General features: G+C 39.6%; 1 protein-coding gene and 1 long non-coding RNA gene across 5 annotated transcripts in view; both read right to left on the minus strand.

Annotated features, from left to right (window-relative positions):
- LOC114061357 overlaps positions 1-13,246 on the minus strand; it is a 26,215-nt gene continuing 12,969 nt past the window's right edge. The window contains exon 4 of the long non-coding RNA XR_003572100.1: positions 1-715. This is a non-coding gene — a long non-coding RNA (uncharacterized LOC114061357). The remainder of the gene's footprint in view (positions 716-13,246) is intronic.
- On the minus strand, positions 1,717-10,801 carry RAB9A (RAB9A, member RAS oncogene family). 4 transcript variants are annotated; one of them, XM_027891774.1, is made up of 2 exons: positions 10,654-10,801; positions 1,717-2,738 (listed from the first exon to the last, which is right to left on the minus strand). In XM_027891774.1, exon 2 carries the CDS (start codon positions 2,702-2,704, stop codon positions 2,099-2,101), a length of 606 nt encoding a protein of 201 aa, XP_027747575.1. In that variant the 5' UTR covers positions 2,705-2,738; positions 10,654-10,801; the 3' UTR covers positions 1,717-2,098. The 4 variants fall into 4 exon arrangements, with proteins under 4 accessions (XP_027747575.1, XP_027747576.1, XP_027747573.1 ...); XM_027891775.1 differs by having other exon boundaries at positions 10,659-10,799; XM_027891772.1 differs by lacking the exon at positions 10,654-10,801 and adding an exon at positions 10,418-10,506 and having other exon boundaries at positions 1,717-2,739.

Genomic DNA, 13,246 nt, shown 5'->3' on the forward strand with positions numbered 1-13,246 from the left:
TTATGTTTTATTTAATTTTATTAAACCTAATTCTCAGATGGAGGCTTGGTAACCATGATGTTATGTGGAAAGGGGACAGATGGGAAGACACAGACGGATGCCTGGGCACAAGAAAGACCACAGTGGTTCTCATTATTCAAATAAAATTGCTAATAGGAAAAAATTAAGGATATCTATAGTCATATACTCTAGTCACAGTATCTTCAGCTCCTATTTTGTTTCAACCTTAAGCTCTGCTAAAATGAATGTTAAAGGAAGCTTCAGTAGTAAGGTAGTAGTTGTACAACAATTTCATGTCACTAGCTTAGTAGCCCCTAATGCAAACAACCTTCATTTCTAAAGCTTTTTGTTCTCTCATAATAAGATTAGGAACCATTTAGCTACGATTTTCTTCACAGATCTTTTCATTCATTGACTAGAAATTAAACATAACAGAAGTAGCAGTTCAACCTGTATTTATCTGCTCAATGACTGAAGCTTAAAACACAGTTCTGTTGCTGTATATGCAGGACTCCAAGAATGAATCAGCCTTAGAAATGCACATAAGGTAAGAAGATGTCACTTTTAAGCAGGAGTAGCATATCTGCAGAGTAAAGTTGCCCTGGACAGGTTCAAGCAAGAATACAATAAATTCAGAAAAGCGTACTAAGAGTGACAAGGAAGGTTTGTTTTTGCAAGCTTTACTTCCAGTAAGTACACCTGGTACAGACTGATGCTTGCTGGTATCATACTCTCAAGAAAGGCTTTTCTATTGGAATAAAAAAGTTGCTGTACAGAAAGCAGTTGTGTAATGAATAACATGGCCTGTCCTACAGGCCTGAGACTTCCTTTATACCTGTGTGCCTCTTAGCAGTTAGATTACAGATGGAAGCAACAGTGCACTATCAGTTTTGCTACTGCAAGGACAGTGGTTACTCTGAGGGCCAATATTGAACAATTTCTCACAGAAGTATTCTATCACAAACTGCAACTGAAAGCCTCAAATATACTTTCTGTGGTTTTGTCTGCATGACTGCAAAAAAGACTTCATTAAATACAGAATTTGCTCCTGTTCATCATTATGAGTTCAATAATAAAAAAGATATTATCTTAAATGTACAAGTCCATATCCTAAAATAGCAATTTAAATAAGGATCAAATTCAGCTCAAACACTATCTATAGTTATACTTGTATTACACTGAAAGCTGTCAAAATCCACTGTAAGTCAAGAGCTTCCTGAGTTCTCTACATATTGCCAATCCTTAGTTTCACAGTGCAGGTTATTACTGGTCAACACATTCATAGCTCAGGTTAATAGGAACAAGAGGTTTGGAACTTCAAGGCTATACACTAAAAATTTTCCTAAAAAGTGTCATAATGTGGATCCTTTCAAGTGCTGTTAAAGCTGACTGAGTTTTCTTTTTCAAAAAATGTTTATACTTAAGTTACTCAGATTTTTCACCTTATTAATCAGAAACATGCTAGAATGGACTTAAGGCAAAGACACATTAGCTTTAAAAATCATCAGTATTTTGAATTCAACTGCTGGAAAAATTAGTGCAGCATTAGAAGAGTAAATGAAAAGAAAATGGACATTGAATATGTAGGAAATTTATTTCCTACTTAAAAACCTACACAAATTACAGCAACATTAGGCAATTAGAAGACCTAGAGGTAATTTATGTTAACTTATATTAAACACTTTAGAGATGAAGTACCACTCACAGCAAAAGGAATGTAGTGAGACTGAAGTTTAATATCTAGCATTGTTAAGAAACTGATGCCTAATGAAACAAAAGTGGAATGTTGATTTCATAAAAATATACACATATAAAAGTATCTTTGTGCCTGAATTCCAGAACAGTTTCTCCAAAGTAGTGCTTCCAGAACTTTCAAGTTTTAATTATATTCAAAGTATTTATCATTTGAGTAAAGTTGGCAAATTCAGTAACAGGTCACTCACGAATGGAGATTTTTTTTTTCCTCCCCCATGAAAGCAGCAGAATATTACAATTTTAATATTAGAGTGAAACCCATTTGTTATTTTATCTACTACACCTTCCCAATTAATTTATAGAGCAAGCTAGTCAACAATAATTTGGCAAAAAGAAATTTAAGTCAACAACAAGATGAACTGGGTTTCGGTTTCCGATGTAGGTTTACTGTATCTGTTTGAATAAAATGATCTGATCTATCTTCAGAAGCTAGAACTCTTCTGACAGCTTCTTCAAAGGCTGCTGCAACATTAGTGGCATCTTTTGCACTGGTTTCAAAATAGGGATGGTTGCCATTATTCCTGCACCAGTCTTGGGCTTCTTCTGTAGACACTTGCCTTTCATCAATATCAACTTTGTTACCCAGTATCACAAAAGGGAAACTTTCAGGCTCCTTTACGTCTGCATAGTAAATGAATTCTTTCTTCCAGTTGCTTAAGTTTTGGAAGCTTTGAGAGTCATCCACGCTGAAGGTTAGCAGGCAACAGTCAGAACCTCTATAGAAAGGAGTCCGCAAGCTCCTAAATCGTTCCTGACCTGCTGTGTCCCATATCTGCATTGTGACAAAATGTCCATCGACTTCCAACTCTTTATTTAAGAATTCCACACCTATTGTATGAAACAGCTGTGCATCAAACTTGTTGGTGACGTATCTGTTCATCAGCGAACTCTTTCCAACTCCACCATCTCCCAGCAGTATTACTTTAAGGAGCGATGATTTTGCTGCCATTGTTACAGGAAGAAACCCTCCTGATTTCCTAGACCTGTAAAGATTAAGAAAATCATTAAAAACAAAAGTTGTGAGCAGCAAATTTTGCACACAGAAATATCTAGAACTTGTTAAAGTCCATCAACATCAAGTTTCAAAATCAGAAGGATACACTAAATGAGTAAAGTCTAGATACTCCAGTAAGAATACCCTCTCAAAAATAGCATGTGTAAGAGATGCCTCTTACACACTGCAGTCTGCATGGCAGTCTAAACAGTACATTGCATGAATTACTGGTCTGTCACTTAAAACACTTGAAAGTCCCAAACTCAATCACCTCCCCAGTCACCTCCCCTTTGTACAGAAGGAGTATCAGATCACACTGAACAAGTGCAATGATTCATTTATGTTCACTGAAAAAGATCCATGAAAAAAAAGCGGAGTGAGAGAACTTTATAGAGCACATGCCTTGAACTAATAACTTCAGTGCTGCATTTCATTAGCAAAGTTAATCTAAACTAACTCACTGGGAACACAGTTATCTACAGAACAAATGCAAATGCTGTAAGTTTATTTTAAGTCACATGACTAGGTATCAGCAGACAAACATTCAATATTTTATAGTTTACTCCTTGCACAACAGCATTGATGAATGGAATACTATTACAACTACAAAAGCAAATTCACTGTTGCTACTTCAGTGGTACTCAAGATGCCAGATTACTGAGGCCAAGCCTACACTGACAGTTCAGTTAGTAGGTGTCAACTTCCCATAGTAAAACTGTCAAAAAATCTGGAAGTGCTACTGAATAGTCTGGCTGCCAGCATAGTCAGACTTAAAAGATAAATTAAAAAAAAAAAAAAAAAAAAAAAAAAAAAAAAAAAAAAAAAAAAAAAAAAAAAAAAAAAAAAAAAAAAAAAAAAAAAAAAAAAAAAAAAAAAAAAAAAAAAAAAAAAAAAAAAAAAAAAAAAAAAAAAAAAAAACAACACAAAACGCAAAACCTCTAGCATTAAAGTAGTTTGCTCATTAGTGCTTTGTAGCAGCCCAACCTTTGCCATCACTGCCACAGTGTTTATCTAATATTGTAAAATGGTGTTTTAATTGCTTGGGGGTAAAGTTTCATTTGAACAAGCCCAAACTTAAGTTTCTGTATGAGGAGAACTGGTGTTCCTAAACCTGGCTGATAGTAAAAGAGCTCAAAGTATTCAGTCCAAACAGGCTTCTCTGAAAATAGCACCTATTTAATATGGAAATGGGTCATAAGTTGCCTAGTCTGTCTCTTTCTTTGAAGGAAGGAATGTGGTCTTGCTAGTTGTAATTAGTGTTACTGGCATATACATCACCCACAGAGTGACTGTAGAATTAATACCTGACACAAGCTGGCATGAGAGTCATATGACTCTGTGCCGCTTTACAATCAAGGCCTACACTGGGAGTGAGAAATTTCAGGAATTTTTTTTATCAGTGACTTTCTATCTTTGAGTGGTTTTTTGCTAGGCACAACCTACAGTGAGACTGAGGGAATACTTTGAAGCCTCAACACAAATTTCAAAATATAAGGACCTGGCTGCTTCCATTAAAAATCTGTTCAGAGCAAGTAATTTAATCATTCATATGTGTAAATTAACAACATTATTTATAAATCATTAATTTTGTACAGATTTGTATCACAACAATGTTAGAACTGCTTAAGAGCAACAAGTAGACTCTTCAATTAGCCTTCGGAGAGCTATGGGATAACTGCTGTGGCTCGGGGTATGAACACACACATTTTAATGTATGTGAAATGCCTTAGCAGAGTCATTGGACTACTTGCATAAGAGTTACAGGTTCATGCTTAAGTCTTGAAAATGGTCCAGTGTATTCATTTATCTCCCTAATTTCTACTGTTAGTTAACAAATAAGTTATCTAAGCTACACCATTAGATAGGAGCTGCTTCTTAATAAATAATGCTTTCATGAGAACAGAATGTTCTTCTGTTCTTCCACTCCAGTGTAGGGAACAAGTTACAATTTATTTTTTCTGTCCTACAGAAATCAGAAGTTCCCTAGAAGACACAATGTGAATAAATAACTGGCCTAAGTAGTTTTGACTGGTACTAAGCACTTGTTTCTTTAGCTTCTGCATTTTAAACAATGACGGTTAAAATTCAAGTAAGGAAAGTGTTAACAGTATCTAGTACTTCTGCGCATCCAGAACCTGCAAAAGTTATTTTGCACAATTTCAACTATGTGGGCCATTACAGTGAGGTGTAAGAGAATGATGACCATCAAATTAGTTTTACTGGGCAGACAATTACTCACCAACCACAAACTATTAAAAGTGTTTTTTCAACTAAAACCAAACTGTTCTTTTCACACTAAGGCTACAGAAACAGTCTTCCCAGGACTAACTGAAACGAAGTATCTCAACTGGATATTGCAGGACACCTTGCTTTTCAAAACATTCAGTTCCCACAACATGCTAGGCTAGCTTTTAAGTTTTTGTCAAGTTTTTAATAAAAAATAATGGAATATATATTCAGTAATTTATAAATGCTTACACACTGGACCTGAAGCAGGAAAGAAGCATGTTACAAGCACTAAGTATTTTTGTTTGGAAGCAGCAAAGTCTTTATACAATTATAGTTTTATTACTATATAAGGGACTCGTGTAGCCTCAGTGATTTAAAGTATCTGCTGAACCAGAGTGATAGGTTCTAGCACAGTAGACTGCTGCGTTTTTTTTTTCTGCTTACACATCTTTAGATAAGATTTTTAAAGAGCTTGATTTTTGTAATTGTTTTTCAATTCAAATAAAACAATGATAAAATATTTAAGACACTTGCAGAATTAAAGTTATGTCTCTTATTATATACTTTGAACTTATCTGAACTTTTTGAAAGTTTTTTGAAGGGATGGTCAACATCTGATACCATGTTTCTGAAGATTTATTACCTTAATTGTTCAGTTTAAATCGTCATTCAGCATCTGAAAACAAAACAAAAGCTTAATTCCTAATGTGCACCTGATTGTCCATCAGTAACTGCAAGACAGAATTACAGGTAACTAATTGTTCCATTTATTTCTTACTGAGCTGCACAATTAATTTAAAGTAAAAGTAGTCTCAACACAGAGGAGTCTGTAACAAGAAGAATTTTCCCTCATGTTCGCCTATCAATATTCAAAGTCAGAGCAAAAAGATAAAAAGCATCCCCACTCAGGTTCATTTTGATAATATTTCTGAACTGCTTCCACCAACTTAGGACTCAAGCGCTTAAATCACTGACTTCAGTATTCCTGTTAAAAACAGAGAATTTTTTCTACTAAATATAACTTCTACCATGATCATATGCTGTAATACAAAAAGTAAATTAATTGTACCTTTCAGTATGTCCCTTTTAAACAGTCAAATGAACTGCAAGTCAAACAATTCCATTATCAGTTCAAATATTTGCTGTCAAGGCTAAAGATGACATGCTAAGCAACCTCAGAAAAAACAGCATTACAAAATCTTTGATTCTCAGTCCCTCAAAGCCTAGTGAAACACCACAGCCTTGTCCAGTCTGTCCGTCTAGACTGTCTTATTTCTTAGTCCAGGAATTTGTCTTTTTTAACTACAAAAATAATTTCATTAAGGAGGATCTGCTCACACCAGAGTACTGAAGGCTGAAGACAAATGATGAATTTAAGTTTTCTCTATGGAAAAAGTGTTCCCCAACACAGTAACTGCATTGTATCTATGTTGTCAGCAAGCTACAACCCCACATAAACTATTAAGCAAACCTAGTCAACTGGACCTATTTACAATTTCACTTTCACCACACAGATATCATCCACCGCAGCATACCATGAAAAAGTCCAGTGAAACAGAAAAACACACATAGGAACTGATATCTCACCTCCACTCCCCTTATTTTAATAAGACACCAAAAATTGGATCTGTTGAAATACCACCACTGACTTCCCTCAGCATTCTTGAGGAAACAGATGTAAAGGATACCTCTAATTTCCAGACTATTGTTTTTCCACTTGTATCTACTTTCTTGGAAACAGACAACAAAATTTATTTCAATCACCATTTTAATTCAGTGGTCACTGATGAACCAACTATCTGCTGTACAAAAGCAAGATTAGACCCAAAGGTTTTCTTGAAGATACGCAGTACACTGTCCTTTAACTGGAGCTGTCAGAGAACACCTATTTGACTTGGAGAAAGATACAGGATCCAAGGTGATACAGAATCCAAGGTAAAGACAGACTCAAGTGTTTTCTAACTAATCCGGTTTAATGACAACCTAATTGGCTTTCAGCCAAGACTTACTGAAAAAAGGGGATGTCTTTGATTTGAGAAAAAAACCACTGAAGTTACCAACAAGCAGAATTAGCAGTTCCATATAAATTATGTCAGCAAACACTGACCCTATTTCATAACTTCCTCTCCTCAAATTTACACATTTACAGCACATCTATTTCAGCTTTGAAGCTTATTCACAGTTTCATTTGCTAAGCCACCTTATTTTGTTAACCACTGGCATCAGATATTAATAGTTTAAAATGGCATACCAACACTTCAAGTATTTTGACTGACAAAAACACTCGCCTTTCAATAGAAAGGTAAATTCACAACCTCATTAGTAATTAATTGCTTCTCTGTAAAATATCTGAAAAGAAGTCCCAAGAACTATCAGAGTTGCAGTACAAGGAGCAGAATCCAAAACTGTCTAGTTTTCAACACTTACTATTTGTGGAGATTTTACATCTCTAAACTTGTTGCTTATAGCAGATCTGCAAGTTTCCAAAAATCTGAAAAGAAAGGACAGAAACAAATTTTCTCACTTTTCTCCCCTTAGCCAGTCCTTGCTCTTGTATTTAGGAGGCAGTGGTTTACACCCTGGCCAATTAAGTGGCACAAGAATGTTTTCTTTTAATGCATAAGAGGTCTGTTTGACCTTGAAAGATTTTTCAATTCAAAGGAAAACATCCAGATATGAAGTCAAGATGCTACATGCTTTGTACTTTTGAATGTGCTACAAGCACAAACATTAGTCAGCCTCCAAATTGACTCTCCCCTCCACGAGGCACTGATGTAATAGCTGTGGATCAGGAACACCCCTTCACTGACAGCCACTTGTCAGCTGCCTAGTTCTCCGGAAGCCTGGAAGCCCTTCAGTCATGCAGCTCCACCTATCAAAATCCTAATCTCCTTGCAAGTCTTCCTTCCTATGAAGATAGTCTGTGTTTTCTTTCAGATAGATGTTTAAGAATTTGCTGGCAGGTTATCTGAAAATTGCCTCTATTTTAAGCAGCCTAGACATGCTTTATATAACACCAGAATATCACTAGAATTTATTTGGAATTTCTAATATGAACCCAACCCAAACTGAACTGATATACAGCTATTGCCAGTCTTTTGGATACCAAAAAAGTTGTATTTAGGGGTATCTTTATGAGCTTGTTTTTAACTCCTATTCAGGACTCTAGTTCAAACAGTTGCCTGGCATGACTCAGGACTATGAACGAAGCAGCAGCCAAGGGGAGGAATCCTCAAGTCTCTGTAACCCTTGGATCATGAAATCATCCCAGTACCTACTGCCAGAATCACTTCTTTTATTCTAACTTCTATCTAGCCACAAAGTCAATCAGCAAAACTTGTCAAGAGAAATACACACCTCTGTCAGTTTAATCTTGCAGAGACCTGGCTTCACTTCCCAGCTCATTCCCTAGATTCAAGTAGAATGAGCAAACTATTATTTATTGGGATTTAATCAGAGCTGACATTTCTCAGCAGCTCACAGTTAAGTATCTTCCAACTTAAATATTCTATTACTTGCAGTCAACTTCAAAACACCCTTCGGTGCTGCTGCTCTTGATCCAACATTTCTAACAATGCATTAGCTATTTGACATTCTCCTTGCAACCTACTCCTCTGTTACTGCTTCCACTCTTTCAATAACTTATCCAACAATTATTTCTGCTCATGTGCTCATCTTGCTCTCTGGCATTGGTTTCCCTTTTCCTTCAGGGAATCTTAGTAATAGCAGCCTCTATTGGTCAGGCTACATTGTACATTCATATTCTTCTCAGTATAACTATGTGACAAAAGCCCATCCCTAAAGCATTAAGTGGGTTACACTGTACCAGGCCAACATAATGTCTGCTCTGTAGAGAATGAAACCAAAAACAAAACACCACGGAGAATGAACATTACTATTAAAAACAAACAAACAAACAAACCCTAAGGACTTCTTACAAGCTTTTTTGCTGGGAAGGTTTTATTCATTGTGAAATGTTTATGTAAAATTGCAATCCTAAAGAGCTGAAAAATCTGTTTCTCACGATTTCTTACTAAATTGACACAAAATAAAACAAAGCTTGAAATCTAAATATCTTATTTGACCCTCTGCACATATTTTTAACTCAAGGAAACGGATGGTTTGAGCACTCAAAAGCAAAACAAGGACTGCTAGAGCTTTGGGGTTTTTTAATACACACTGTCTGTCGCTTTTTAACTTTACAGAAAAGGCTTTACTAAAATTAAGACAGTGAACAGAGTTTCATGCAACCTGAAAGAAGACAGAGGAAAATAAGAATTCATTATAAATTTGATGTTGGTATGAAACACAACTATAGCTGTACCATCCTTTGGTTAGGTTTCTCTGGAAGTAAAAGTATTTTGGGTATGTCTGAGAAACAGCTCTCCCTCCAGTCTGCCATTACCGCTTGTTACCTTATAAGCTACTATAAAGTCATAGAAAAATAGGAAAAAAAAATCATAAAGGAAAAAAAAACCCAAACCACACACACCAAAAACCCCCAGCCACGCAAAACAACCCTTGCTCTAAAAAAAGCAAGCACTGACAACTTCAGTGTTGCACAACAGTTTAAAAGTAAAGACAAATAAAACCCACATGCTTATTTAGTATAGCTGTAAATTGTTGTGGGCAAGAAGGAAAGGATGTAGGACGAGAGGCTGCATAACAGCTAACTGCAGACAAGTGTTTTAATTCCTGACGAAAATTTATCCAAGAAATTCCCTACCTGCCTATCCCATCCAAATTAATAAAAATTAAGTGGTTTCTACGTAGTTCATTATATGTAACCTTGGTATAAAGGCTACTCAGTGAGGTTCTTAGAACTAGTTTTTTTTCACTTTTCTGTAATCCACTCAATTGTTTTGCACAAGTTAGATGCGACAGGGAATCACTTGCACTGCCCATTAACCACCCAGACGTAAGCGACTCGCCAATCCTGCCCTACCCCTACTCCTATCCTCCCCAGTCCTCCCCACACCTGAGCCCACACAGCCACCTGCCACCACTGGAAACTCCCCGGGCCCCGCAGAGGGGCTGGATCGAGACTCTGCTGCAAAAAAGAAGAAATGAAACCCAAGGGTGCCCTGAGCATTTCTGTCCCTCTTCAGCACAGAATCACAGAATCGATTAGACTGCAAAACTAACCAGTCTATGACCGAACACCACGATCTCAAGAAGGCCATAGCACACCACTCAGTGCCACGTCCAGTCCTTCCTTAAATCTCCAGGGTCGCTGACCCCACCGCCCCCCCGGCAGCCCATTCCAAGCACACAGCAACGAGAAAAGGCGATCAAGGGAGCTCTAATATTTCTTCTTTTTCCCATCTGAAACGTGCTGAGGACACAGGTACGAAACCGAGCTTCACCCTGACGGATCGGAGATCTTTGTCAGTGGTGAGGAAGCGCCGCCGGGCCGGAGCCGGCTGGGAACCGCCTGGCAGGGGCCGCGTCCCAGAGGAGCCACCGCCTGTCCCAGGTCACGGGATCCCGGATCACGCCACATTCCCCGCCACCGCACCGGCCCTGCGGAGCGCCCGGGGCCCTCTCCCACCGCGGCCCCGGCCAGGGCTGACCTCCCGCTCCCCAGGAGCGCCAGGGAGCCACGGGGAGCGCCCGGACAGCACCGGGGGAGCGAGCAGGAACCGCGACGGCGAGAGGAAGGAAAAGAACGCAACCTCACTGGGCTCCAGACCGCGGGAAGGGGACTGCCGCGGCTCCCGGGCGCGCTGGGGAGGCCGATCCCTGCCCGCGGGAAGGGGCTGTGGCTGCTCCTGCCGCCGCTCCCGGCCCCGCTCCCGGCCCCGGGCTGCGCCACTGCCGGGCGCTGGGTGAGCAGGGAACATGGCGGGCCGGGCAGGGGCGGTGCCGGCACCACGTGATCCGCGCCGAGCGCAGGGCCCCGCCCCCGGCGCAGAAACCCCGCCCCCGGCACAGAGACCCCGCCCCCGGCACAGAGACCCCAGCCTGAGGCGGCTGCTCAGCCCGGGAGGGGGACAATGGGAGGCGGAATAGGCAATGGGAATGGGCAATGGGAATGGTATGGGAATGGGCAATGGGAACAGGCAATGGGAATGGCTATGGGAATGACTATGGCTGTGCCCACAGCTAGCACACAGCACGCCCACGCCTGTCGAGGGCCATACCTCTCACAGAACACTATCGTGTCACGCCTGAGAGCGGCCCACCGTTCTGCTGGAAACACATAACACTTACTTGCTCCAGAACGCTCTGAATCATTAGACCCTAAAACGCCTAAAACCATTCAGAGCTATTTATTAAAGGCAGTAGAGTCCCACTGTGTTCCACATTAAGGACCCCAGGCAAGCAAACTCACAATTGTAAGGCAGCTTCACTTTACAAGCAGAAACGTTGAAAACTATACTTGTGTCAATGAAGGAATTAATCGACATACAAAGCACACTATTTAAAAAGAGTAGCCATACAAAGCACACTATTTACAAAGAGTAGCCAGGCGCTTTTTTTTTCCCCTATAATAATTCAGAATAACAACGACTTGACTGTTTAAACAAGATCACAGGGAAAAAAGGCTAAAGAAGCTGGTGATAGTCTTTTCTGTGCTCTTACAACTCACCACGAGGATAGGGCAAAATATAATTAAAATGAAAAGAGTAGAAATTAAAGAGGTTCCCACATCATCAAGAGAAAGAGGTGGTGACAGGCATAAGTACACCCATTAGCTCAAACAGTCATCACATGCTTCCGATCATAAGGGAGATGCAATCAGACTGGAACTGCCACTTGGCAGAGTCATTTTGTTTTGGATCAGACCTATGAAACGGCCCAAGGAGTGGAAAACAAGATCTCAGTACCATCAAAAAGAGATGTCTCCTATTGACAGGAGCAGGATTATGAAAAGGCAGTCCATGCTAGAGGCAAATATGATGACATGAGACCCATTCCAATTTAACAAAGCTGGACTTTGAAAATTTTCAAATACTTTATTCCCAGGATCTGCTTTCATCCAATGCTAAAGTAAAATACAAGTAAGTGCTGGAGAGGTAGAAAAATGGACTCTTTAAATGATGATAATTCTAAGACATGAGAGTGCTGATCATCTAGGGCATTATTTTGTGATTTAAAGAGAAAAAATTCTTCATTTAGAAGTGGAGAAAATACTCTATTTTGCACTTAATGCCTTGTGGGGTGAAGCTACCATGTCTTTGTTTTGAGACAACATTGGTTTTCAGACACTTGGATATATTTAAGGAAATTTAGAAGCACATTTTGGGTTTGAAGGGACCTTTTAAGGTTATCTAATCCAATCCCCCTGCAGTGAGCAGGGACATCTTCAACTAGGTCAGGTTGCTCAGAGCCCCATCCAGTCTGACCTTGAATGTTTCCAGGAATAGGGCACCTACCACCTCTCTGAGCAACCCGTTCCAGTGTTTCACCACCCTCATTGTAATCATATTCCTAGTTTGAATATAGTCAGTCTGTCCAGTTGAATCTAGGCTTCTTTAGTTTAAAACTGATACCTCTCGTCCTAGTGCAAGAGGCCTTGCTAAAATGTCTGTCCCTGTCTTTCTTATAAACCCTTTTTAGGCCCTGGAAGACTGCAGTGGGGTCTCCATGGAAACTTCTCCAGGCTGAACTACCCCAGATGTCTCAGACTGTCCTCATAGGAGAGGTGCTCCAGCTCTCTAATCATCTTGGGATCCCTCCTCTGGACTCGCTCCAACAGGTCAATGTCCTTCCTGTGCTGGAGCCTCCAGAGCTAGATGCAGCACTGCAGGTGGGGTCTCATGAGACCAGAGTAGAGGGGCAGAATCACCTCACCTGCTGGTCATGCTGCTTTTGATTCTTTCTGGATTGCAAGGGCACATGGTTGGGTTGTGTCCAGACTCATCCACCAGAAACCCCAAGTCCTTCTTGTCAGGGCTGCTCTCTGTACATTCTTTTCACCGCCTGTATTGACACCAGGAGCTGCCCTGACCCAACTCCAGCACCTTGCACTTGTCCATATTGATCCTCATGAGGTTCACATTCTTCAGCTTGTCCAGGGATTACATTTTTTTCAAGTTCTAGTTAGAAAACAAAATTCTTGAATTTCTCAGGTAAGATGTATTTTTATTTCTTGTCCATGGGAACATAAATCAAAATAGAAAAGAACCATGGTGTAACCATGCCTATTATGGTTATGATTTTATAGGCATAATGGAGTATCACAGGGTTACACTCATGGCTTATACACACTCATGGTTAATACACACCTATGAGTGCTTGAGGATTAGGAACTGAAGGCCCTTT

This window comes from Empidonax traillii, unplaced genomic scaffold (assembly GCF_003031625.1).
Source record: "Empidonax traillii isolate 1590-97213 ecotype Southwest subspecies unplaced genomic scaffold, ASM303162v1 scaffold329:size853407, whole genome shotgun sequence".
Lineage (NCBI taxonomy): Eukaryota > Metazoa > Chordata > Aves > Passeriformes > Tyrannidae > Empidonax > Empidonax traillii.